Raw genomic sequence first — 24,054 nt, 5'->3', positions numbered from 1 at the left:
TGTTCCTGCCAACTCAAAGTCCTTCTGTCATCAACCATCAATCTACAAGGGAGTTACATTTTGTAAAAGTATCTCAATGTTTCTGCACTTATCAAGATGAAGGAAGTTGCCTCTCACTATTCTCTGCAACTTCCTCCAACCCTCCGATATCTTTGCGTTCCTCCAACTCTGACCTCTCGTCCATCCCTGATTTCCCCCAACATCTCCTTTTGTGGCTTTGGTGTCAAACTCTGTCTGATAGCACATCTGTGTAGTGCCTTCAGACATTTTACTATGCCAGCTGTTGTGGTCAAGGGAAGAATTTATTTTTTTAGAGCTTCTGGAGCAAATTTCTGCCATCAACCCTCACCATGATTTTCCACCCATTAATTAGAGGCTGGCAGTTCTTCAATCTGCTCCGCAGGGGGTTTGATGAGAGCATCAAAGTGGAAAATTTCCCTTATTAGTGGTAAAAAATTGGGCAACTTTCTACATTTCACGTCAAGTTCCAGCAACAAGTGCTTTTGGGTCAGATAAGACGTACTTGTTGCCTGAAAACATTGACACTACACTTTAACCTCAAACTCAGACAGCCATTCCTATTGGATTAGTGTGACAATGCGTCAACCGTCGCTCAGGGTCTGGCGTTCTCCTCTGAGTCAGAACATTCAAGACCCAATGCAGAGACTTGAGCACATATCCCCGGGATGACACTCACAGCACCAGTGCCGAGGGAGTGCTGCACAGTTGGAGACGAGGGGCAGAATTTTAACCACGGCATGCCATTCCCGATGTGCCTCGCAGATGAGCATATTCATTCTGCTAACCCTTAACATACTGCAGGCACCAATTCCGCCCTCTTGCTCTTTGCTTATTCCCTTGTGACTCCAATTAAAATTTAGAATGTGGTGGCGTGCACACAAATAAATAACCATTAATATAAGACTTAGATTAGGAGAGATAAACACGAGAGGACATGGCTTCATAGGGTGAAAGGGGAAAGGTTTAGGGGGAACATTAGGGGGAACTTCTTCACTCAGAGATTGGAACGAGCTGCCATCTGACGTGGTAAGTGCGGGCTCACTCTTAAGTTTTAAGGATAAATTGGATAGATACATGGATGGGAGAGGTCTGGAGGGTTATGGACTGGGTGCAGGTCAATGGGACTAGTGGAGTAATATTTCGGCACAGACTAGAAGGGCCGAATGGCCTGTTTTCTGTGCTGTAGTGTTCTATGGTTCTATGGTTCTATGACTGAGAGCACAAAAGGGCCACGGGTGTTTCTCAAAATTAAATTTCACTTGTAAATATTTCACATTACATTGGTCTCACTTCATTCACCCGCGCATCATTATTTATTGAAACTAGCTTAGTCAGAGAGCTAAATTACACCTCATAGTTGGCACACATTGATTGTTACAGGCGAGTTAGGGAGATTTTGTTATTGTGGAAGAAACAATGTTGTGTTTTTGTGTTCACTCTTTATGAAATGTCCGCGTTAGTGTCCAGTGTTGAACCTGTCACTCTGTGAGACATGGCTGAACTTGCAGGGCAGAATTTTACGGCCGCGGGATTTTACGTTGCCGCTGTCGTCAATGGGGTTTATAACGGTCTCGCCGCATTTTACTGCCCCGTCCCCGCCGAAACAGGGCCGTAAAATTCTGCCCGCAGCCTCATCTGGCCCTCCCTTCTACACATTGTAAAGGATATTGTCTGAGGTGACTCTCCGTGGGGATAATTGAAATGTTGTCGGTGAACTCAAAGCCCTGTTAAGTACTCTACTCGCCACCACCCTGAGGTGGACCCACACTTGGATACTGACACCGCTCTTTAGGCCCCTCATTTTCTTACCTTGACTGACTGTTCCCACCACCTCCCACCACACCCAGGACATGCAGGACACCATAAGACCATAAGACATAGGAGCAGAAATTAGGCCATTCGGCCCATCGAGTCTGCTCCGCCATTCAATCATGGCTGATAAGTTTCTCAACCCCATTGTCCCACCTTCTCCCTGTAACCTTTGATCCCCTTACCAATCAAGAGCCTATCTATCTTGGTCTTAAATACACTCAATGACCTGGCCTCCACAGCCTTCTGTGGTAATGAATTCCATAGATTCACCAATCTCTGGCTAAAGAAGTTTCTCCTCGTCTCTGTTCTAAAAGGTCTTCCCTTTACTCTGAGGCTGTGCCCTCGGGCCCTAGTCTCTCCTACTGATGGAAACATCTTCCCCACGTCCACTCTATCCAGGCCTTTCAGTATTCTGTAAGTTTCAATCAGATCCCCCCTCATCCTTCTAAACTCCATCGAGTATAGACCCAGACTCCTCAAACATTCCTCATATGTTAAGCCTTTCATTCCTGGGATCGTTCTCGTAAACCTCCTCTGGACCCTCTCCAGGGCCAGAACATCCTTCCTGAGATACGGGGCCCAAAATTGTTCACAATATTCTAAATGTGGCCTGACCAGAGCCTTATAAAGCCTCAGCAGCACATCCCTGCTTTTTTATTCTAGTCCTCTCGAAATAAATGCCAACATTGCATTTGCCTTCCTAACTACTGACTTAACCTGCAAGTTAACCTTAAGAGAATCCTGGACACCAGGCCCTTCCCACTTAACTTCTCAATGCCCCTGACCCCAATCCACATTCCCCTCCTCACCCTTGCCGGGCCTGAGCCTCCATGCAAGCTGCTATTCCCCTGCTCCTACTCCTTTGTGCTGCAGAGTTCAACAAGGCAAACCACTGGCCTCAGACACAACTGCACAAAGCTGACCACCACCTTTAAAATAATGTGAACTGGGTGCCACAAGATTCTTGTGCACCACTGGCTTTATCATAAAGTTAGAATGTAATTACAACAAGTTTTAAAATAATGAGTATTCATGGCATACAAATATATTACAAGTAGGAATCCACCACGGGATGGTGTGATCCACCATTAGCATGTCCCTGAATTAATCTCGAAATTTGAACTCAGCATTAGGAAAGCAAAATTACACCTTCTGCCTAATTAAGTCACCTTGCCGGCCACACTTCCCTCTCTCAAAGGGCCCATAACATCTTCCCTGAACTTTTTGGATGAGATGTTAAATTGGACCTCGTCTGCCCCCTCTGGTGGCCTTAAAAGACACCATCAACAATACTTCAAAGAGCAGAAAGGCAAATTCTCCCCGACAGTCCTGGGACAATTTTGTTTCCTTCAACAAAAAGCTAAGAAAACAGATTGTCTTGGTCACTATCACATTGGTCTTTATGGGATCTTACGGTGCACAAATTGGCTGCTGCTTTTCCTATATTACAACAATGAGTATACTTCAGAAAGTACTTCACTGGCTGTGAAGCACTTTGGGACATTCTGAGGATGTGAAAGGTGCTAGCGAAACACAAATACAGCCAACTCCCATTGTTCATGGGGTTCCGTTCCTGCAAACTCTGGTGAAGGGTGGAATTGCGAAGGGTCAACTTGCGTGTGCACAGAGACGGCACATGCACAGTGTGCGCTTTCTACAAGGGAAAGGCATGGGAAAGGTGAGAGTTTAACATTCTAAACATCCTGATGAGTGAGATTTTGGGGCCACAAACCGCGGTTTGGTGTACATACACATTTGCGCAGATAAACGAGTTTGCGATAGAGGGGGTCGCCAATGATGGGAGTTGACTATAAGTTTTTTTACTGGTGACATCTGAACCTATGTGCTTTCGTCTCCAATTAAGGAGCTGGTATTAAACACAAGCTTGTAAAGAGAGTGTACTGATTGGCACACCGACCACAGTTCAACTCAACACTGTCGAGTGGTCTAAAGCACAGATTCAGAATGATAACAGGTGCTGACCTGGTGCTACTCCACTACACATCCCTTTGGGGTGTAGTAGAAACAGTATTGACTCACGAACGAAAGGAATGCTTATAGGTTGCGAGATGAGGCCGACGGTGGAGTCTCTTGCCTGTGATTCCTGGCGTGCACAGTCATGAATGAGGTGACCCCCCCCACCGACTGCACACACCCTGGAAGTTGACCTGTTCCACTCCGTGCATGAAGCAAATCCTGTGAACTTCCACCTAGCGACAGAATATTTGGAACAGGAAGCTGAGGGGTCCTCCTCTTCTCTTATTCCCTCCCCCTCTCCCTCGTCAAACACAAATTCTCTCAGAGAGAACCAGACCCCAGCTGTGTGTGGCTCTGCAAGCAAATCCATCTGATGTTAATGCCTGTGTAACTCTTGGTCCTTTTGGCACTTTTCCAAGTTGGACACAATTCAAATCACATCACTAAGTCAAATGACTCTGTAAACCTTTGTCAAACTGTCAATGGAGCAAAGGCAATGAATTCTTTCATCAGTAATTTAGATAGTTTATTGAAAAGGAGGAGTATTAAGGGGGAGGGGTGAGTGTCGTACGGAGAAAGAGCTGACTCAGTGGGCTAATTCTATGCTTTAATACTCAACATTTCTTTTTATCTTCCTCGATAAGTCCTTCATTAACTGATTCAATAGGGCAGTGTTACTTGTTTTCCAAAAGTAGATTCCGACCAATATTATTACTCTAATCAACATAAAGATCTCCCATGTGATTATATTAAATCTTTACTCTGTGGACTCACCATGTATCTGGTGTAATTGGCATTTATTGCTAATCATCTGCAAACAAGGCTCCATTGTGCAATTTAATGTTTTGTGCATTGCCGTAATAGGAGCAGGTAGATACAATCTAACCTGGGGTGTGTAGCAGAAACCCAGTCGAAAGTCAACAATTCCCATTTCAACAAACTGTCATTTGATTTATGAATGGGATCCACCAGCCCATTCAAGAAACAACGCTATACCTAAAAATGCTGAGTCTCTGTGCAAACCCATAGATCATTAATAGCTGGGTGGGCCCCAGATTCTGATATTACCTGGAAGGGAGTGCAATGTAGAATTACCAGAATGACCCAGGGGCTAAAAGCGTTAAATTATGAAGCTAGGTGTCCTAGATTATGTTTGTATTTTCAATTGTCTATGTGAGGGTCCATGATTTTAGAATGCCTCTTGTATATTTCACTACGTACCAGTAAGTTATTCATCTCTCAGTAAGTGTCTATCCATTTGGGCAGGTTTCACTGTAACTCGGTCTATAAATCTTTCCCTTTGGTTTTCAACCTCTGTCTCTTTGTCAGGCTTGGGTTCCAGCCCTCAGAGGTTAAGGTAGGGCTCCCATCCCCGTCCCTCCGAGTGCTGTCCATTCGAATCTGTCTGTCTCTCTCTCTCTCGCTCTCTCTCTGAGTCTGCTGTAGCTATACAAGCTGGTAGCTAAATGTTTGACCTTTGACTACACAGAACAAGGTCTGCAGTGTCACATGGTACCTCTGCTACCTCACACACAAAAGAAAATCCCCGGTCCTTTTATTCTGAAGAAGTAGTTTAGCTGCCAGGAAATATCTGTTCCCCACTCTGGTACCAGCCACCTTAACTCGAGGGAAACATGGCTTGTGAACATTTCTGTCCCATGGCTAAAATCATACCAGGACTAAAAGGGTTAAATAGTGTGGATAGGCTGCATAGACCAGGTTTGTATTCCCTCACGTATTGAAGATTAAGGGGTGACCTAACTGAAATATTTAAGATGACTAGAGGAGTTGATAGGGTCGATAGAGAGAAACTATTTCCTCTGGTGGGAGAGTCCAGAACAAGGGGGCAGAAACTTAAAATTCAAGCCAGGCCGTTCAGGGGTGATGTCAGGAAGCACTTCCTCACACAAAGGGGAGTGGAAACCTGGAACTCTCTCCCCCAAAAAGTTGTTGAGTCTGGGGATCAATTGAAAATTTCAAAACTGAGATCGGTAGATTTTTAATAGGCAAGAGTAAGAAGTGTTATGGATAGGGTAGATGGAATTATATTTAGATCAGCCATGATCTAATTGAATGGTGGAACAAGTTCAAGGGGCTGAATGGCCTCCTTCTGTTTCAAGTTTGCTGTCCAGATAAAACGTGTGACCCAAATGTCCTGCCCCTAGTTCTCCATTTTGGTGTTGCTGTGGCCTTTTTCAAAGTGAGGGGGCAGATTCTAAACACCTTTCCAAATCTCTGTGGAACTGTAGAGTCCCTCTGGAGTGAGCAGGCTCCTCATTTTTGTCTCTATCTCCCTCTCCCTCTACGGTGTAAGTGTTGGATCTGCCTGTGACGAGGTGAGTGGGTCGCGGTTGGGATGATGAGTGAGGGATCTGCCTGTTTTGAGTTCAGACACACAGCCCTGGATGACTGTCGGCTCAAAGCATTTATTGTGAGAGGAAAACAATTAGAAATTTAACAAATTGCAGCAATCTGACACAAACGTTGTACAGAAAAGAGAGAACAGTGTCAGAACAAACACTGCCTGAAGTTAAACAAACTACAGTCGTTAAAAAAAAACTACAAATATTTCAGAAAGCGGAACCCTTAAAATGGAAATGCAACCAAACATCAATCAAGGAATGCGGGAGACAGTCTGATCAGGGCATTCCAATAGAACGTTAACTGCCCATCAGCAGATTGCAGGTTAACTTGATTAAATCCAAATGTATTTGGAGAAAATCTATATCCAGTCCAAACTACCATTTGCTTCTCCAAAAAAAAATCAGCTCCCTCCAGCACAAAAGATCAATTTTACTGCCTTTCACCGAGGAGAGTCTGACAAGACGGCTCAGCCTGAATCTAGCAACAACACCACCCTGCATTCGTATAGTCCCTTTGATGTTAAGCTAAGGAAAGATTTAACAGAGGTGTTCAAAATTATGAAGGGATTTGATCAAGTAAATGAAGGGAAACCGAGGGGGTTGTTAACCAGGTGCCACAGATTGAAGGTAATTGGCATAAGAATCAGAGGGGAGATGGGGAAATTTTTTTTTTAACACAGCGAGTTGTTGGGATCTAGAACGCACTGCCCGAAAGGGTGATGGAAGCAGATTCAACAGTAACTTTCAAAAGGAAATTGGAGAAACATTGAAGGGAAAAATGTTGCATGTTTATGGGGGCAGAGCAGAATAGTAGGACTAATTGGGTAGCTCTTTCAAAGAGCTGCCACGAGCACGATGGGCCAAATGGCCTCCTGGCCGAATGATTCTATGAAAATATCCTATGACATTTCACAGGATCGATTTTCAAACAAGATCCGACATCCAGCCACCGAAGGAGATATCAGGACAGGTGACCAAAAGCCTAGTCAAAGAGGCAGGTTTTGAGGAGGGCCTTAGAGGAGGGTAAAGAGAAGTGTAATAACAACACATTCTGTCAGCATTTAACTGTGGATTTATCAACTGCTTTGAGCTGTCAGTAAATAAAACTTCTTGGACAGATCTAGTGCACAAGAACGCCCGATGGAAACCCAACCCCACAAGTCATGCTCTCAAAACCTGACTGAGGACAGCTGTGCTCTGCAGTGACAAGTGAACACTTACCATTGGAGTACTGCTATTGCCCAGCCAGAGGACTGTTGAATCCACTGAGTCAGTGTCATTCCAATGAAGACTTGAATTAGCACCTGTGAAATAGCATGAAAGGGTCAGGCATCAAGAACACAAAGAATGTCACCTCTCCCAGATTCTCTCTCGAGATTCTGCACATACTTCAAGCATTACAACAGCACTAGATTTATCATAAAAAGTATTGTCTCTGAAGGACTAGTCTAACAACATTACCACTACGTTACCGTTCCCTTAAAGGCCTCAAGAAGTGGAAGTCGCCACATCTAAGTCATATCATTTTATGGTTAGAAAAATTAACATTGCGAGTGCTGTCTGACTGACTCCCAATGTCAACTTTCTGATACACAGCCACCATGGAGGGAGGTATCATGGAAAAATTGGAGCATTGCAAAGTTACATTTTTCAAATGAGGCATCAAATCAAGGCCTCATCTGCCCTCTCATAGAAACGTAGACAATAGGAGCAGGAGCAGGTAATTTGGCCCCGTGAGCCTGCTCTGCCATTCAATATGATCATGGCTGATCCTCTAGCTCAGCGCCATACTCCCACTCTCTCCCCATACCCTTTAGAGTTCAGAAACCTATCTATTTCCTTCTTAAATATATTCAGTGACCTGGCCTCTACAGTCTCCTGTGGTAGAGAATTCCACAGGTTCACCACCCTCTGAGTGAAGAAGTTTCTCCTCAACTCAGTCCTAAATGGCCTACCCCGTATCCTGAGGCTGTGACCCCTTGTTCTAGACACCCCCACCTCCACCAGCCAGAGGAAACAACATCCCTGCATCCAGTCTGTCCAGCCCAGTCAGAATTTTATACATTTCAATCAGATCCCCTCTCATTCTTCTAAACTCCAGTGAATACAGGGCCGAGTCAACCCAACCTCTCCTCATACGACAATCCTGCCATCCCAGGAATCAGTCTGATGAACCTTCGCTGCACTCCCTCTATGGCAAGTATATCCATTCTTGACCAAAACTGCCCACAATACTCCAGGTTTGGTCTCACCAAGGCTCTGTAAAACATACCTCGACTACAGCTCCTCACACCCCGCTTCCTGTTAGGACTCCATCCCATTCTCTCGGTTCCTTCGCCTCCGTCGCATCTGATGATGTCACTTTCAAAAACAGTCCCTCTGACATGTCCTCCTTTTCCCTTAACCGAGGTTTTCTACCCACGGTCGTTGACAGGGCCCTCAACCATGTCCGGCCCATCTCCCGTGCATCCGCCCTCACACCTTCCTCTCCCTCCCAGAACAATGATAGGGTCCCCCTCGTCCTCACTTATCACCCCACCAGCCTCCGCATTCAAAGGATCATCCTCCGCCATTTCCGCCAACTCCAGCATGATGCCACCACCAAACACATCTTCCCTTCACCCCCCCGGTGGCATTCTGCAGGGATCGTTCCCTCCGGGACACCCTGGTCCACTCCTCCATCACCCACTACACCTCAACCCCCTCCCACGGCACCTTCCCATGCAACTGCAGAAGGTGCAACACCTGCCCCTTTACTTCCCCTCTCCTCACCGTCCAAGGGCCCAAACACTCCTTTCAAGTGAAGCAGCCCTTCACTTGCACTTCCCTCAATTTAGTCTACTGCATTCGTTGCTCCCAATGCGGTTTCCTCTACATTGGAGAGACCAAACGCAGACTGGGTGACCGCTTTGCAGAACACCTTCGGTCTGTCCGCAAGCATGACCCAGACCTCCCTGTCACTTGCAACACTCCACCCTGTTCTCATGCCCACATGTCTGTCCTTGGCCTGCTGCATTGTTCCAGTGAAGCTCAATGCAAACTGGAGGAACAGCACCTCATCTTCTGACTAGGCACTTTACAACCTTCCGGACTGAATATTGAGTTCAACAATTTTAGATCATGAACTCTCTCCTCCATCCCCACCCCCTTTCCGATCTCCCTTTTTTTTCTCCAATAATTTATATAGATTTTTCTTTTCTCACCTATTTCCATTATTTTTAAATGTATTTCCATCCATTGTTTTATCTCTACCTTTTAGCCTATTTCAATCGCTTCCCTTCACCCCACCCCACCCCCACTAGGGCTATCTGTACCTTGCTCGTCCTGCTTTCTACCGTTAATTAGCACATTCCTTAGATAATATCACCACATTCAACACCTCTTTGTCCTTTTGTCTATGACATCTTTTGGCAATCTCCACCTATCACTGGCCCTCTATCCAGCTCTACCTGTCCCACCCCACCTTAAACCAGCTTATACTTCACCTCTTTTCTATTTTTACTTAGTTCTGTTGAAGAGTCATATGGACTCTAAACGTTAACTGTGTTCCTCTTCGCAGATGCCGCCAGACCTGCTGAGTTTTTCCAGGTATTTTTATTTTTGTTTTGGATTTCCAGCATCTGCAGTTTTTTGCTTTTATCTGTAAAACATCCTTGCTCCTGTACTCAAGTCCTCTCGCAATGAAGGCCAACATACCATTTACCTTCTTAACTGCTTGCTGCACCTGCATGCTTGCTTTCAGTGATTGGTGTACAAGGACACCCAGGTCCCTTTGTACATCAACATTTCCCAATCTATCACCATTTAAATAATACTCTTCCATTCTGTTTTTCTTATTGAAGTGGATAACTTCACGCTTAACCACATTATACTGCATCTGCCATGTATTAGCCCACTCACTCAACCTGTCCAAATCGCCTTGACGCCTCTTAACACCCTCTCAGCACACACATTCCTACCGAGTTTCATGTCATCAGCAAACTTGGAAATATTACATTTGGTTACCTCATCCAAATATATATTATGAATCGCTGGGGCCCAAGCACTGATCCCTGCGGTACCCCACTAGCCACTGCCTGCTGTTCTGAAAAAGACCCATTTATTCTTATTCTCTGTTTCCTGTCTGCTAACCAGTTCTCAATCCATGCCAATGTATTATCCCCAATCCCATGTGCTTTAATTTTACACACTAACCTCTTATGTAAGACTTTATCAAAAGCTTTCTGAAAATCCAAATACACCACATCCACTGGTTCTCCCTTATCTATTCTGCTAGTTACGTCCTCAAAAAACTCCAGTAGGTTTGTCAAACATGATTTCCCTTTCATAAATCCATGATGACTTTGTCTAATCCTGTTGATATTTTCTAAGTGTCCTGTTATCACATCCTTTATAACAGATTCTAGTATTTTCCCTACCACTGATGTTAGGCTAACCAGTCTGTAATTTGCTGCTTTCTCCCTCTCTCCTTTTTTAAATTGTGGGGTTACATTTACCACCCTCCAATCTGTTGGGACTGTTCCAGAATCTACAGGTGGACATAAAAGATTCCCAAGTAAAGGAAAACAGGGATCTTCTCCCCCGGTCTTCCAGCCAATATTTATCCCTTAACCAACATCGCATTGCTGTTTGTGGTGTTTTGCTGAGTTTCCTGTGATACAACATGTCAAACACTATTCATTGTCTGTAAAATACTTTGGTGATTTCTGAACTAATGAAAGATGCTGGAAAAATGCAAGCCTTTCTTTCTTATTGCAGAGTTAGATTATTCTTAGCAACGGTCATTGGCTATGCTTACAGGAAGTCTAGACGAAGTACAGTATTTGGATAAAGCAGGATATGGGAGGTGATAAGTCATCCAAGACACATAGATCTAATTCAGTTTAAATGATATATAATTCTTTCCTTTTCTTTATATTTTTATTGTATATTCCAACCATCAGATTTCTAGTTGCCTATCTAAACTTGTCGTACTGTAATTACACTCTCCTGCCAATGGTGGTGCTGCAGCTGGCAGGATGGTGTAATTACAGTGTGACAGGTTTACATATACAGTCCCCATTATCAATGTGGATGTCAGAATTTACAATCAGAAAGTCGTGCATGCAGGTAAGTTTTTTAATACACACTAACAAGCAGAAAAAATCTTACAAACCGGTTCAGATGATACCTTAGGGGATGTTATTGAGGCTCAAGTGCCTGATAAATTCAGTGGAACCTTGGAGCGGAGGTTGCCACAGAAGTGCCGTAACCTTAAAGGGTCACCATAGCTACGTTACATGGAAAACTTCCTGCCCTTTGTTCAGAAGCCAGCACGGCAAAGTAAAATCTGGGGTTATACTGACACGCTTTATTTCACTGTTACCTGTGCTCAAATGTCTTGATATTCTACAGAGAAATCTGTACCATAACTTGCATCCCTTTGTATTCCAGCTCTGACACGAAGGCTCACATTCCATCAGCCCTTGTAATTATTTTTTGTATCTGTCCGCAAGGTTTTCGCGATCTCTGTAGATGGAACCTGAAATCTCTCCTATTGATATAAAGCAGTTCAAAAATAGAAGCTGTCTCCTTCTGATGCCAGGCTGTTCAGGATACAGCTCCAAGAGCTCAAGGTGCTGACAGCAGATTCAGAGTGAGGGGGCACTGGCTGAAATGTCACTTTGACTATTACACTTCAGTAAGGGTCACTCTCCCACATATCACAAATGATCTGATGTGCTTGGTGTGTGGCTGCTGTCTGTAAGCACTTTTGAGGGGGCTATAGATATCAGGAAAGATTGAACAGGCAGGAGCCTTTTACTCTAGAAAAGAAAAGACTGAGGAGTGATCTGATCGAGGTCTTTAAAATTATGAAAGGGTTTGATAGGATAGCTGTGGAGATGTTTCCAATTGTGGACAATCCCACAATGAGGGGCCACAAATATGAGACTAATAAATCCAATAAGGAATTCAGGAGAAACCTCTTTATCCAGAGAGTGGCTACCACAGGGTCTGATTGAGACAAATAGTCTCAATACATGTGAGGGGAAGCTAGATAGACAGTTGAGGGAGAAAGGAATAGAAGGGCATTTTGATAGGTGAGATGAGAAACGACTCAGCTGAGCTGAGTGTCCTTTTCCTGTGCTGTAAATTCGAATGGAAGAGTAATCTGCAGGGGTAATCAAATCAAACACCACAGGAAAGTTCATAGCAAGAACCCAAGTCTGTCCGTTGCAAGTGAAATTTCACTACTTGCCCTCTCTCTATCCACCAAACTAATCACAGGACTGTAACTTTTGGCTGAAGTGTCCATTTCCTAATGACACCTTTTTGCAATGCCCATTTTTCTCTACTCAAGGCACCATATCAAAAGTCACTGGGGGGAATCGTTCCAGATTTGCACAAAGTGCGGCAGCGGGCGTGAAAAAACACCTTTTACCTGCGGCTGCAATGGTGAGTTTCCGCGCTCTGTCATCCCCTCCCTGCCTCATAAGTGATGCAGTCACGGGAAACAGGCCAGATCACTGACAGCCGGCCTCCGGTTAGCCCACCAAGCCGCTACCTCATCGCTTCCTCACACCGGGGGCACCGTATTTAAACTGCAGCCGCTTCTCAGTGTTTGCAGCCCAGGACGGCTCCGGTGGAGACATGGTCCTGAAAGCCAGGAAGAGTGCAGACCCCTGATTCAGTGACACATCCCTGGGACGCCTTCTGGATGCCATGGGGGCCCGCTGCAATGTCCTCCACCCCTGCTCTGGCCGCAGGAGGCCCATCAGTCTCACAACGGCTTGGGACCCGGAGGCAGAGCTGGTCAGTGCCAATGCTACACACACAAGGTTGGCCATCCAGTGCAGAAAGAGGGTGAATGATCTCATCCTTGCCGACAGGGTAAGTCAACCATCTCATCACTCTCAACTCATCTACTCACAAGGCCATCACACATTCACTGGCATCTCACTCACTGCCAGCTCAAGGGACATCACCACTCACTGTCTCACACACACCCTCACATCTCCATCTGGCCTCATCTCCTCTGGAGACTGCCTCCTCAGCCCATCCATGGCTCCCCTCAACACACATGCACACCTGGCATCCTTCTCAATTGGCCTGGCATGTGCTTTGCTCACACTCTCTCCATCTGTCTTTATGCAGGACAAGATCGCGCACAATCAACGAGAGAGGTCCCAAACCTGGGGGCAGAGTGTTGGACTTCAAGGTCCTTACTCCCTTCAAGAGTTGCATGTTGGTGCTGACCAGTGAGGACATGGACCATTCCAGAGGTGATGGTGAGATCGGTGGTGAACACCCACGTGAGGATCCTACGCCACATCATCCGTCTCTCAACTCTACTCTGAGTCCAATGTTCTGTGTGTAACATGGCTGCCAAGCACTAATAATCTCCACTTTCTGTCCGAGGCACATCTGTAACGTAGCCCTCGGGCAACCTTGCCCCCGACCCCAGCACCAAGAGCAGCTCGATTGAGGACCCTGAGGGCAGTACCGTTGAAGACCCGTCACGGCCTCACCCACACCCTCCACCAGCGCAGCGACACACACCTCGGTGGGATCTAGATGTAGAGCAGCCTCGGGGTTACAACCTGGTGAGCACAGCACAGAATCTGTTTCACAGCAGCTGGAGACAGGGACATCCAAGGTCACTGGCACTCAGAGGGCTGCTGGAGGCAAGGAATCTGCTGAGTCCGAGTCAGATGATGAGCCTCTGGACTCGGTCCTCAATCAGTTGTTGGAGCTGCAAAGACAATCAGGGGAACATCAAGAAGAGATGTCTGGTGCACTCCTCAGCTTGCAAGGGATGTAGGAGACTGTCTGCCTTCAGTCCGAGGTAATAGCGCCGGGATGCCAATGCATCAAGGTCAATACTGGCAGGATGGCAGCCACTATAGAGACCTTGGTCCAGGACATCGGTCCTGCACTGCTGCATAGGCTGAACGCCATCGCTGGCCTCCAACAGTGTCAATGTGAGAGGGGTGTAGGGCAGCTCGATCTTACTCCAGCTTCCCCCTTTCCTCAAGGAGTCAGCCAGGGGCCCTCGGGCACCCATAGGGAGGAGGACCAGCAGCTCAGCACCCCGGGGCCATCCACCCAGCTGACTCCGGGAATGTCTGGCCCATCCAAATCCCCTCTTCCTGTGACCCCGGGAGCCCCAGCTCCACAGGCTGAGGAGGGTGCGGTTGGCCCACAGCAGGACCCTGAAAGCAGGCCAGTCCCCTCCAGGTCTTGGCCCTCCAGAGGACGCCTGCCAAGGTCACCACAGACAGGACGTCACAGTCAGCAGGCTGCCTCCACCTCCACTGTGGATGTCCAGGGAGCACCAAGACGTAGCGGCAGGGTTAGGAAGGTTAAGAAGATGTAGTTGCACAGCCTGGGCACAGGTGTTAATCACTTGTTCATAATGTTCAGTATTGCAAATAAACTCTCAAGAATGTCTCCCTGTCTATGGCTCCTTGTTCTGATGAGCAGTGTTCGTGTCACTCAGATGTGAAACCTTGGTTCCTGCAAAGATAAGGGCAGGTGTCTCAGTCCAGGGCCTCTTCCCTGTGCAGTGTGTAACCTCCAGACCAAAGTATTGGTCCAGCTTCACAATCACTGGTCACATTACTGATGCCTGCACCTCGATGGTGCTGATCATTGCTGCCAGAATGTCCTAGGCAGGTGTCACAGAGTTCCACCATTCTCTCTGTGTGCTCAGCACCTTTAAGCTGGGGCTGGCCCCCCCCTATCTCTTCAGTATCTGTGACCGGTGACACTGTGCCCCTGAAGGGGTCAGGTGCTGAAGGCGGACAAAGGATCAGATGCACTTAAAGTTTCATGGCTGCGTCTCCATGATATGACCCTGATCACAGAACGCAAGTGAGCTGCCCTCATCCAGACAGGAGTCAGACATTCACAGAGACAATGTGAAGGTCTATGGAGTGTCCTCACTGCCTGTCGTCATCATCCTCCTGGAATCCAGCGACTATTAGGGCCTCCGCTGTGTCTCCATGACAGAAGCCTGAGCACTGAGAGTATGTGCGCTGCCATCAGCCACACAGGAGTTAAACATTCACAGATGCAGTGTGAGGATGTCAGGACTGTCCTCCCTGCATCTCCGTCATCATCGTACATTAATCTTACGGCAATGAGGACCTCCCGAGCGCCTGCCTCGTCTGGCAGTGCAATGGCCTCATTGCTGGCATTCTCGCCTTATCCTTCCTCATTGGAGGAGACGTGCAGCTCTTCCGTCTCCCCAGCCTGGTCCTCCCCCCGGTCACAGCATCAGATTGTGTAGCGCGCAGCAAGCTACGATGATGCGTGACACCCACTACGGACTGTAGTGCAGTCTCCACCGGACCTGTCGAGGCACCGGAACCTCATTTTCAAAATGCCAATCGTTTTCTCCACCGAAGTCCGGGTTGCAGCATGAGCCTCATTATACCATCACTCTGCTGCAGTCTGAGGCTGCTGCACGGGCATCAACAGCCACGGCCTCTGTGGGCAGCCCTTGTCCCTGAGGAGCCAACCCTGCAGCCTGTGTGGACCCTGGAAGATGTCAGGGATCTGAGTGACACGCCGATGTGGGCAGTAAATTTGACACGGGGGGGGGGATGATTCAGGCGGGAGGGCACAATAATGAGTTACAAATGTGTTAAAACTAAGTTCTGGACATTGGATGGTGGGAAATGCGGCCCGCCATTGATGGGTGGAGCAGACAATCGCAAACTGTTTTCTCAACGGGTGTGAAACTGATTTTTGGCCTTCTTGCCATACTGTCCGCTTAGGCCCGCCAAGACGCCCATCGCCAAGACGCCCGTCGCCAATGGGAATGGACAATTCCGCCCATTGTTTCATTAGGATGATAGCTGACACAATTGAGGGAACGATCCTGACTGGAAAACATGGCCTGAATTTTACCCAATTAATGGCCGACCAGCATGAGACACGCCTGGAGAAAGGGTCAGCACTGCCTTCGGTGTCGGGAAGAGGGTGGGCGCTGATGTCACCGCGGGTGCTGGGTGAGCGCTTCCACTGAGCTCCCTGAAGGCAGACGGCTGCCCCAGGGAGATGCAAACCTCCAAATAATGAAATAAAGCACAAAAACGCTGCAAAAAAACGTCCATGCAGCACAATCAAGCACCTGGAAGCCGACCTCATTAAAAAAAAAACAGTCCCCAGATATTTCTTTTTATTTTAAATCCTAACAGAGATTTCATCCGCCCTTGGATATGAGGTTTCATCAAGATTGCAAAGCCCACCTGGTCAATTGGCCCATTCGCCAACTGTAAGGTTGGATGGGCCACGAAAAATCGCTTTCAATTGGGCCGTTAATGGGCTTAATCGGCCACTTAATTGTTAAAAGCTTCCAACTTTTCTGTGCACCCACAGAGTGAAATATCACACGAGCGGGCGATGATGTAGGGACACTCGCCCGACATCGTCTCCTGCAATCTTATGCCCGTTCGGGTCAGGCGCATGCCCAACCTCGGAATGTAAAATTCTGGCCCATATCCTCACGTGAGGAAACAGATTCTGACAGCTGACCACCTGAAACAAAATGTATGATTACTACTCGACACTACTCTGAGTATTTACTAAATATTCGGACTGCTCACTCCCAGCACGGAGCCACACCTACTGGGTACGCACATCATGAAATTAGCCCAGGATTTACTAGCCATTAAAATGTGAAATTGTGAATCGTGCTTGTGATTTTGCAGTGCATGCTTTCAGTTAGGAAGGTTCCACATCGGGAGAGCACAATCAGAAATGTTACCCTAGAACAGGGTGCAGAGATTTACTAGAATGGTACCAGGGATGCGTTAGATGGAAAGACTAAAGTGGCTGGGATTGTTCTCCTTCCAGCAGAGAAGGGTTAAGGGAGATTTAACAGGGGTGTTCAAAAATGATGAAACATTTTGACATTGTAAATAGGAAGAAACTGTTTCCAGTGACAGAAAGATCAGTAATCAGACAATATAGATTTAAGGAAATTGGCAACAGACCCAGAGGTAGAGATAAGAAGAGTTTCTTTTCCACAGCGAGTTGTTGTGATCTGGAATACGCGGTCTGAAAGGACGGTGGAAGCAGATTCAGTAATAACGCTCAAAGGGGAATTGGATAAATAGTTGAAGAGGAGAAATTTTTTGAGCAATGGGGTCTGGAACGTGGAACCAATTACATAGCTTTTTCAAAGATGTATAATGGAAATGAATGGTCTCCTTGTGCTCTGGATAATTCTATGTTATGGTTCAGTCAGGGAGTCTGAGTTGCTGTGGAACATGCCTATGCTATGTAGTGAGCTGCATAATGCACTAGAAATCTCTATACACCACATTGGAAGCTGAATCACTCAGGTATTGCAATGTTGAGGAAGAGAAATTAAAGCAGAATGAAAAGCAGAAACAATGCATGGGACATCTTTCTATGTGTAAACTGAACAAGTCACTTCAATGTTGACAGCCCACAGTGACCTGCATTGCCAAGTTTGCCAACAACGGCTTCTCCAATGTACAAGTTTCAGACAATATTACAAAGGAAATTCCTCAGGTCACTGCATCTAGCTTTGGTTCAATGGTGAAGAACACAGTTTAATGCTTTAGGTGATAGGCTTCCAAGCATATTGTACTGAAGGAGGTAGTCTCATTTCCTGTTGTTCTCTTCCTCCATAAATGTAACCCCCTCCCCGCCATTATCCAATACCCACTTTGCTTCAAAATCAGAGCTGCTTATATTAAACATTGCCACTGCTGCTTATTTAGCCTGTTCATCTCGACAGCGTTTCCAAAACCTGAGATCTCTCCCAGAAGGTCAAGAGTAGCAGGCGCATGGAAACACCACCTCAAAGATCCCTTACAGATCACACACCATCCTAACTGCAGTGTTTTTTCGTTTGTTCATGGGTTGTGGGCACTGCTGGCAAAGTTAGGATTTATTACCCATTCTAATTGCCCTTGAGGAGGTGGTGCTGAGCTGCCTTTTTGAACCGCTGTAGGTACACCCACAGTGCTGTTAGGAAGGGAGTTCCAGGATTTTGACCTAGTGACAGTGAAGGAACGGTGATATATTTCCAAGTCAGGATGGTGAGTGGTTTGGAGGGGGACTTCCAGGTGGTGGTGTTCCCATCTATCTGCTGTCCTTGTCCTTCTAGATGGTGCTAGTCGTGGGTTTGGAAAGTACTGTCTGAGAAGCCATAATGAATTCCTGCAGTACATCTTGTAGATGGTACACACTGCTGCTACTGGTGGAGGGAGTGAATGTTTGTGGATGGGGTGCCAATCAAGGGGGCTGCTTTGTCCTGGATGGTGTCGAGCTTCTTGAGTGTTGTTGGAGCTGTACTCATCCAGACAAGTTGAAGTATTCCAACACACTCCTGACTTGTGCCTTGTAGATTGTGGACAGGCTTTGGGGAGTCAGGAGGTGAGTTACTCACTGCAGGATTCCTAGCCTCTGACCTGCTCTTGTAGCCACAGTATTTATATGGCTAGTCCAGTTCAGTTTCTGGTCAATGGTATACCCCAGGATGTTGGTAGTGGGGGATTCAACAATGGTAATGCCAGTGAACATCAAGGGCAATGGTTAGATTCTCTGTTGTTGGAGATGGTCATTGCCTGGCACTTGAGTGACAAAAATGTTACTTGCCACCTGCCAGCTCAAGTCTGGATATTGTCCAGGTCTTGCTGCAATTGGAGATGGACTGCTTCAGTATCTGAGGAGTTGTGAATGGCGCTGAACATCGTTCAATCATCAGCGAACATCCCCACTTCTGACCTTATGATTCCTAGCCTCTGACCTGCTTTTGTGGCCACAGTATTTATATGGCTAGTCCAGTTCAATTTCTGGTCAAAGGGAACCCCCAGGATGTTGATAGTGGGCATTTACTGATGGAAATGCCATAAAATGTGAAGGGGAGTTGGTTAGACTCTCATGTTGGGAATGGCCAATGACAGGCATTAGCTGCATGGCATGAATGTTATTTGGGAGCACCTTCAACACCCACAGTTTTTAAAATTCTTTCACGGGATGTGGGTATTGCTTAGGGCCAGCATTTTGTTGCCCGTTCCCTAACTGTCCTTGAGAAAGTTGGGGTGAGACAACTCCTTGAACTGCTACACTGATTAGAGATGGGCAACAAATGCTGGCCTTGCCAGTGGCGCTTACATCCCATGATTCAATTTAAAAAAAAGGCACAGCAAACAGCCTGTGGGACCAACAACAGTACAAGTTTATACTAAAGAGCCCTCAGCCGATGTGAAATGGTTCCTGTGTCTGAAAGAAGGGTATCAATGGGCTCAAGTGCATTGTTTGCACTTTGAGACAGGATCTGGACCATGCAATGTAATACAGGGAGCTCACTGATAAAGGATACATATCCCATAATTATCTTTACTGTGGGGAGTGGACATAACTCTCGTATAATTAAGTCAATGATTAAGAAGAATCTGAGCCAACCATTTGCAATAACACTCTACACTGTAGGTTAAGGAGTGGCCAGTTACTTCGTAACGTTCGGTGCCAGGAACAGGATCTGCTCAGACTATTTCTCTAAATCAGGAACAAGTTGGAAACACACATTTGCTCAAAGTGCGTTTGGGCAGAGAACGGACAGTTGGTCGGTCAGTGACCAGTGCTCCCTCACATTCTAACAGGCTCGCAGGGTATTTCTCCAGCTGTTACTCTTTGTGTTTCAAATTTCCAGCATATGCTTTTTTTTAGTTCTCTTGTCAGAAACATTGGGACAAGGGAAGACCCTTCAACCCCTTGAGTCTGTTCCCCCATTTAATTAGATCATGTCTGATCTGTAACTTAAATCCATTTAACTTCCTTGGTTCTACTAAAAGAAATCTATCAATCTCGGTTTTGAAATTCCCAATTGACCCCCAGCTTCAACAGCTCTTTGGGGGAGAGGGTTCCAAATTTCCACTCCACTTTGGGTGAAGAAGTGCAGCCTGACATCACCCCTGAACCCCCTCATTTTCAGACTCTGCCCCCTTGTTCTGGACTATCCCCACCCACCACCCCACCCCCACCCCCACCCCCACCCCCACTCTCACCACCACCCCCCCCACAACAAGAGGAAATGGTTTCTTTCTATGTTTAAATCCTTTAATAATTTTAAACGCCTCATTTAGACAATCTTAATCTTCAATAGTTGAGGAAATCTAGTTAATGCAACCTGACACCATAATTTAACCCTTTTAGCCCTGGTACCATTCTGATGAATCTGTACTGCAGCCCATTTGTTTAGATACATATTTATGCTGTAAGATTAAAAATGTCAGGAAAATTCTGGGCATCCAGACGCAACATCAAACACTTCAGATTAAGTATCCTATTAGATAAAAGAGAAAGCTTGCATTCATATGATATCTTTCACATACCCAGGGCATACAGAGTGTTCTGCAACCATTGAAATACTTTTGAAGTGTAGTTTAAGGATCTATGGGTTAAGGAGATTTTTCTTTTCATTTTATAGCACGTTAGTTGAGATCCAGCTATGTTAAACTTATAGGGCTGGATTTTACCGTCGGCGAGCAGAGGGTGGGGCCCGCTTGCCAACGTGTAAAATGACGCCCGGTAACATCGGACGGAACTCCCAACATCACCGCGCCCCATTTAAATTTTCAGAAAGCCGGGAGGGCAGCGAAACCAGCTGCGGACCCACCGATCTGTCAATAGCCAATTGAGGCCATTGACAGATCAATTAAACTAATTAATAGACCTGCCCGTCCAACCTTAATGTTGGTGGGCAGGCCGGGAGCCCCGGCGGGAACTAGAAAAAAGATGAAACCTCATCCACGGGCGGGATGAGGTTTCATGTAGGGTTTTAAAAATTTTAATAAAGTTTTTTTGGAAATTATGAACATGTCCTAGCTCATGTGACATTGTCACATGAGGGAACACGTTAAGGAAATTTTACTTTTCTATTTTTAGCTTTTTAACATTTTGAGCCGATCTCCCTGAGGCTGCACTTAGCCTCAGGGAGATGAATGTGCTCTTTCGTGTGCATGCGCGAAAGACCACACTCTCGAATTTAGGAATCCCCCCCCCACCCCTGCCCGCACAGGGAGTGCATAGCGCTTCTGTGCAGATGTTACGCGGGGTGGGCCTTAATTGGCCCGCCCATGTAAAATGGCGCCCCACCTCCGATCGGGGGCACTGATCGGAAGCGCGCCTGCACGCGCCCGCCCGTCAACTTCCCCCATTCAGCCCATAGAACCTTGGTAAGGCCACACCTGGTGTTTGTTCTGGTCTCCATATTATAAAAAAGATAAAGGGGAACTGGAGAAAGTGCAAAAAGGATTCACTAGAATGATACTAGAACTGTGAGTCTATAACTATCAGGAACAATTGTTCAGACTGGGATATTTTTCTCTAGGAAGAAGGTTGAGGAGTGACCTGATAGAGGTCTGTAAAATTATGAAAGGTTTTGATAGGATAGATTATAGAGAAGATGTTTCCGCTTGTGGGCAAGAACCTGTACTACAGGGCTGTAAAAATGGAAAAGAAAGCCTTGCATTTATATAGCACTTTTCACAACCACCCAGGTGTCTGAAAGCGCTTTACAGCCAATGAAGTACTTTTGAAATGTAGTCACTGTTGTAGGGCATAGCAAGCCTCAACAAACTACAATATGACAACGACTGGCTAATCTGTTTTTTTGTGATGTTGGTTCAAGGATAAATATTGGCCAGAACACCAGCGAGAACTCCCCTTTTCTTCTCCAAATGCTGTGGGATCATTTACATCCACCTGAGCAGGCAGATGGGGCATCGTTTAACATCTCATCCAAAAGACGGTGCTTCCAACAGTTCCATGCTCCCTCAGTACTGCACTGGAATGTCAGCCTTTTGTTCCATAAGATATAAGCTATAAAAGGTGAGACAGTCACTAATAAATCCAATTGGGAATTCAGAAGAAACCTCTTCACCCAGGAGAGTGGTGAGAATGTGGAACTTGGTAACACAGGGAGTGGTCGAGATGAATATAGATACATTTAAGGGGAAGCTGGATAAACACATGAGGGAGAAAGGAATAGAAGGATATGGAACTAGGGGTGGGTGGAGGCTCGTGTGGGGCATAGAGCCTGGCATGGACCAGTTGGGCCAAATGGCCTGTTTCTGTACTGTAAATACATTGTGACCCTGAGATCAGCTAATGTGTAAGGAAGCGAGAGCTTGTGTGCAGACTCTGTCAAGGCCTTTGAGGTCAGTACAGTCACAGGGGTTGCACTGGGACATGAGGTGCAAATAGTGCAACACTTAGCTCTGTTCATCCATCATCAGAAAGGTTGTTGTCCAGGAACCACCGAGATTACACGGCAGATTTTGTTCCCTCTGTTTGTAACACTTCTTTCACTTTGTGAACCGCAATAACATTTACTAATGTTTCCGTAATTTGCCAACATTTTGGAGAGGCAAGTGTACTACCAGCTGAACCAGAGCCATCCTGGTGAGTTGTGAAGAATTGATATACTTCACTTTCTTTAAGGTTTATCTTGAAGAATGTGGCTTCTCAGTTTAGACCTTGCTGAAGTTCAAAGAAGAGCGTACCGGAAAAAAGGTTGGGTTTTTATCCATTTTTCTGAAGAGATATTTGTTTGCGTGCAGTGAGTGTTGTCAACACCAAGGGATGAGCTGGTGAACTGACTGAACTCAGTCAGATATTTAGCAGGAGTGCATCTTCAAGCCTCGGCGATAAGGCTTTCCAAACCCAGCTCAACTTTATGCTTAAGTTTGTTATTCTTTGGTTTGTCCTGCCTGTGCTCTCTGGGCTCGAATTTTCACTCCTTTAGCCTGGTGCTACATCACTAGGATCAGATATTAGGACATGGTCAATAATCATCCACCCACTAAATTAGATTAATAAATGCATTGATGAAAGAACATTAACTCTGTTTCTCCCTCCACAGATGCTGCCAGACCTGCTGAGTATTTCCAGCCATTTTCTGTTTTTATTTCCAATTTCCAGCATCTGCAGTATTTTGATTTTGTATGGAAATTTTGTATGCATATTGGAATATTTACACTTTGGTGTTCAATAGCAATGAACGCCGAGGCTTGAAGATGTGCTCCTGCTAAATATCTGACTGAGTTCAGCCAGTACGCCAGCTCATCCCTTGGTGCTGACAACATTCACTGCACGCAAACAAAAATATCTCCTCAAACAGAGAAAAGAACGAAAATGTGAGCCTTTTTCTGATGCTCTTTATGCTTCAGTGAGGCTCTGAACTGAGAAACCACATTCTTCAAATTGTATCTTTCAAAGAAAGAGAAACATATCAATTTTTCTGGTTCCTGAAAGGAAACCTTCGGGAATATAAGAGATGGCAGAATTAGGAATCTGTAATGAAAGATCTGGACGCACACATCCAGTCTCCAGACGGGTCATGGATTGTGGAGCAAGGTCCCTTTAAAAAGCAGATCTGTCCCTGAAATGCTGACTTGATTTTGTTCTCCATAAGTGTTGGTGGATCTGCCGTGAATTTCCAGCATTTGCAGGTTTCATTTTCAGCCTTCAGGAATGTAAGAAGTGTCTGGAAAAGCTCCGCAGTCTATTCGCCTTTTTAACTCAGTAGAGGGGTTAATGCCAACAATCCAGGACTCAGGGAGACAAAAGCAAAATTATAATCAACAGATAGGTGTGAAAGACACATCTGCATTCTTGAAGTCTTAGCTTCATACTTAAATGTGCTTTCTGTCCTTGCTTTCTTACCCCAATGATGCACACACCTGTTCTCTCCACTCTGACGCACTATTCACCACTCCTAATAACGGACTCAGGATTGATCTGCCATTAATGGTCTTCACAGGTGTAAAGCTGGCAACTAGAATAGAGTCTTCAAATCTTACAACATAGCAGGAGTCCAATTAGCCCAATGCTGGCTCTTTGGAAGTGCTACCCA

At 46.0% G+C, this 24,054-nt stretch overlaps 1 protein-coding gene across 6 annotated transcripts in view; it reads right to left on the bottom strand.

The window, feature by feature from the left end:
* Positions 1 to 24,054, bottom strand: part of LOC144695783 (electrogenic sodium bicarbonate cotransporter 1-like) — a 201,165-nt gene that overhangs the window by 56,378 nt on the left and 120,733 nt on the right. For all 6 annotated transcript variants that reach the window (XM_078567229.1, XM_078566891.1, XM_078566807.1 and 3 more), the window contains one exon: positions 7,395 to 7,477. In XM_078567229.1, the coding sequence (XP_078423355.1) occupies positions 7,395 to 7,477 (83 nt within the window). The remainder of the gene's footprint in view (positions 1 to 7,394; positions 7,478 to 24,054) is intronic.

The sequence above is a fragment of the Cetorhinus maximus genome, chromosome 1 (genome assembly GCF_964194155.1).
Source record: "Cetorhinus maximus chromosome 1, sCetMax3.hap1.1, whole genome shotgun sequence".
NCBI lineage: Eukaryota > Metazoa > Chordata > Chondrichthyes > Lamniformes > Cetorhinidae > Cetorhinus > Cetorhinus maximus.
Note: the sequence above shows the minus strand (reverse complement) of the source record. Positions and strands in the feature narration are given on the sequence as shown.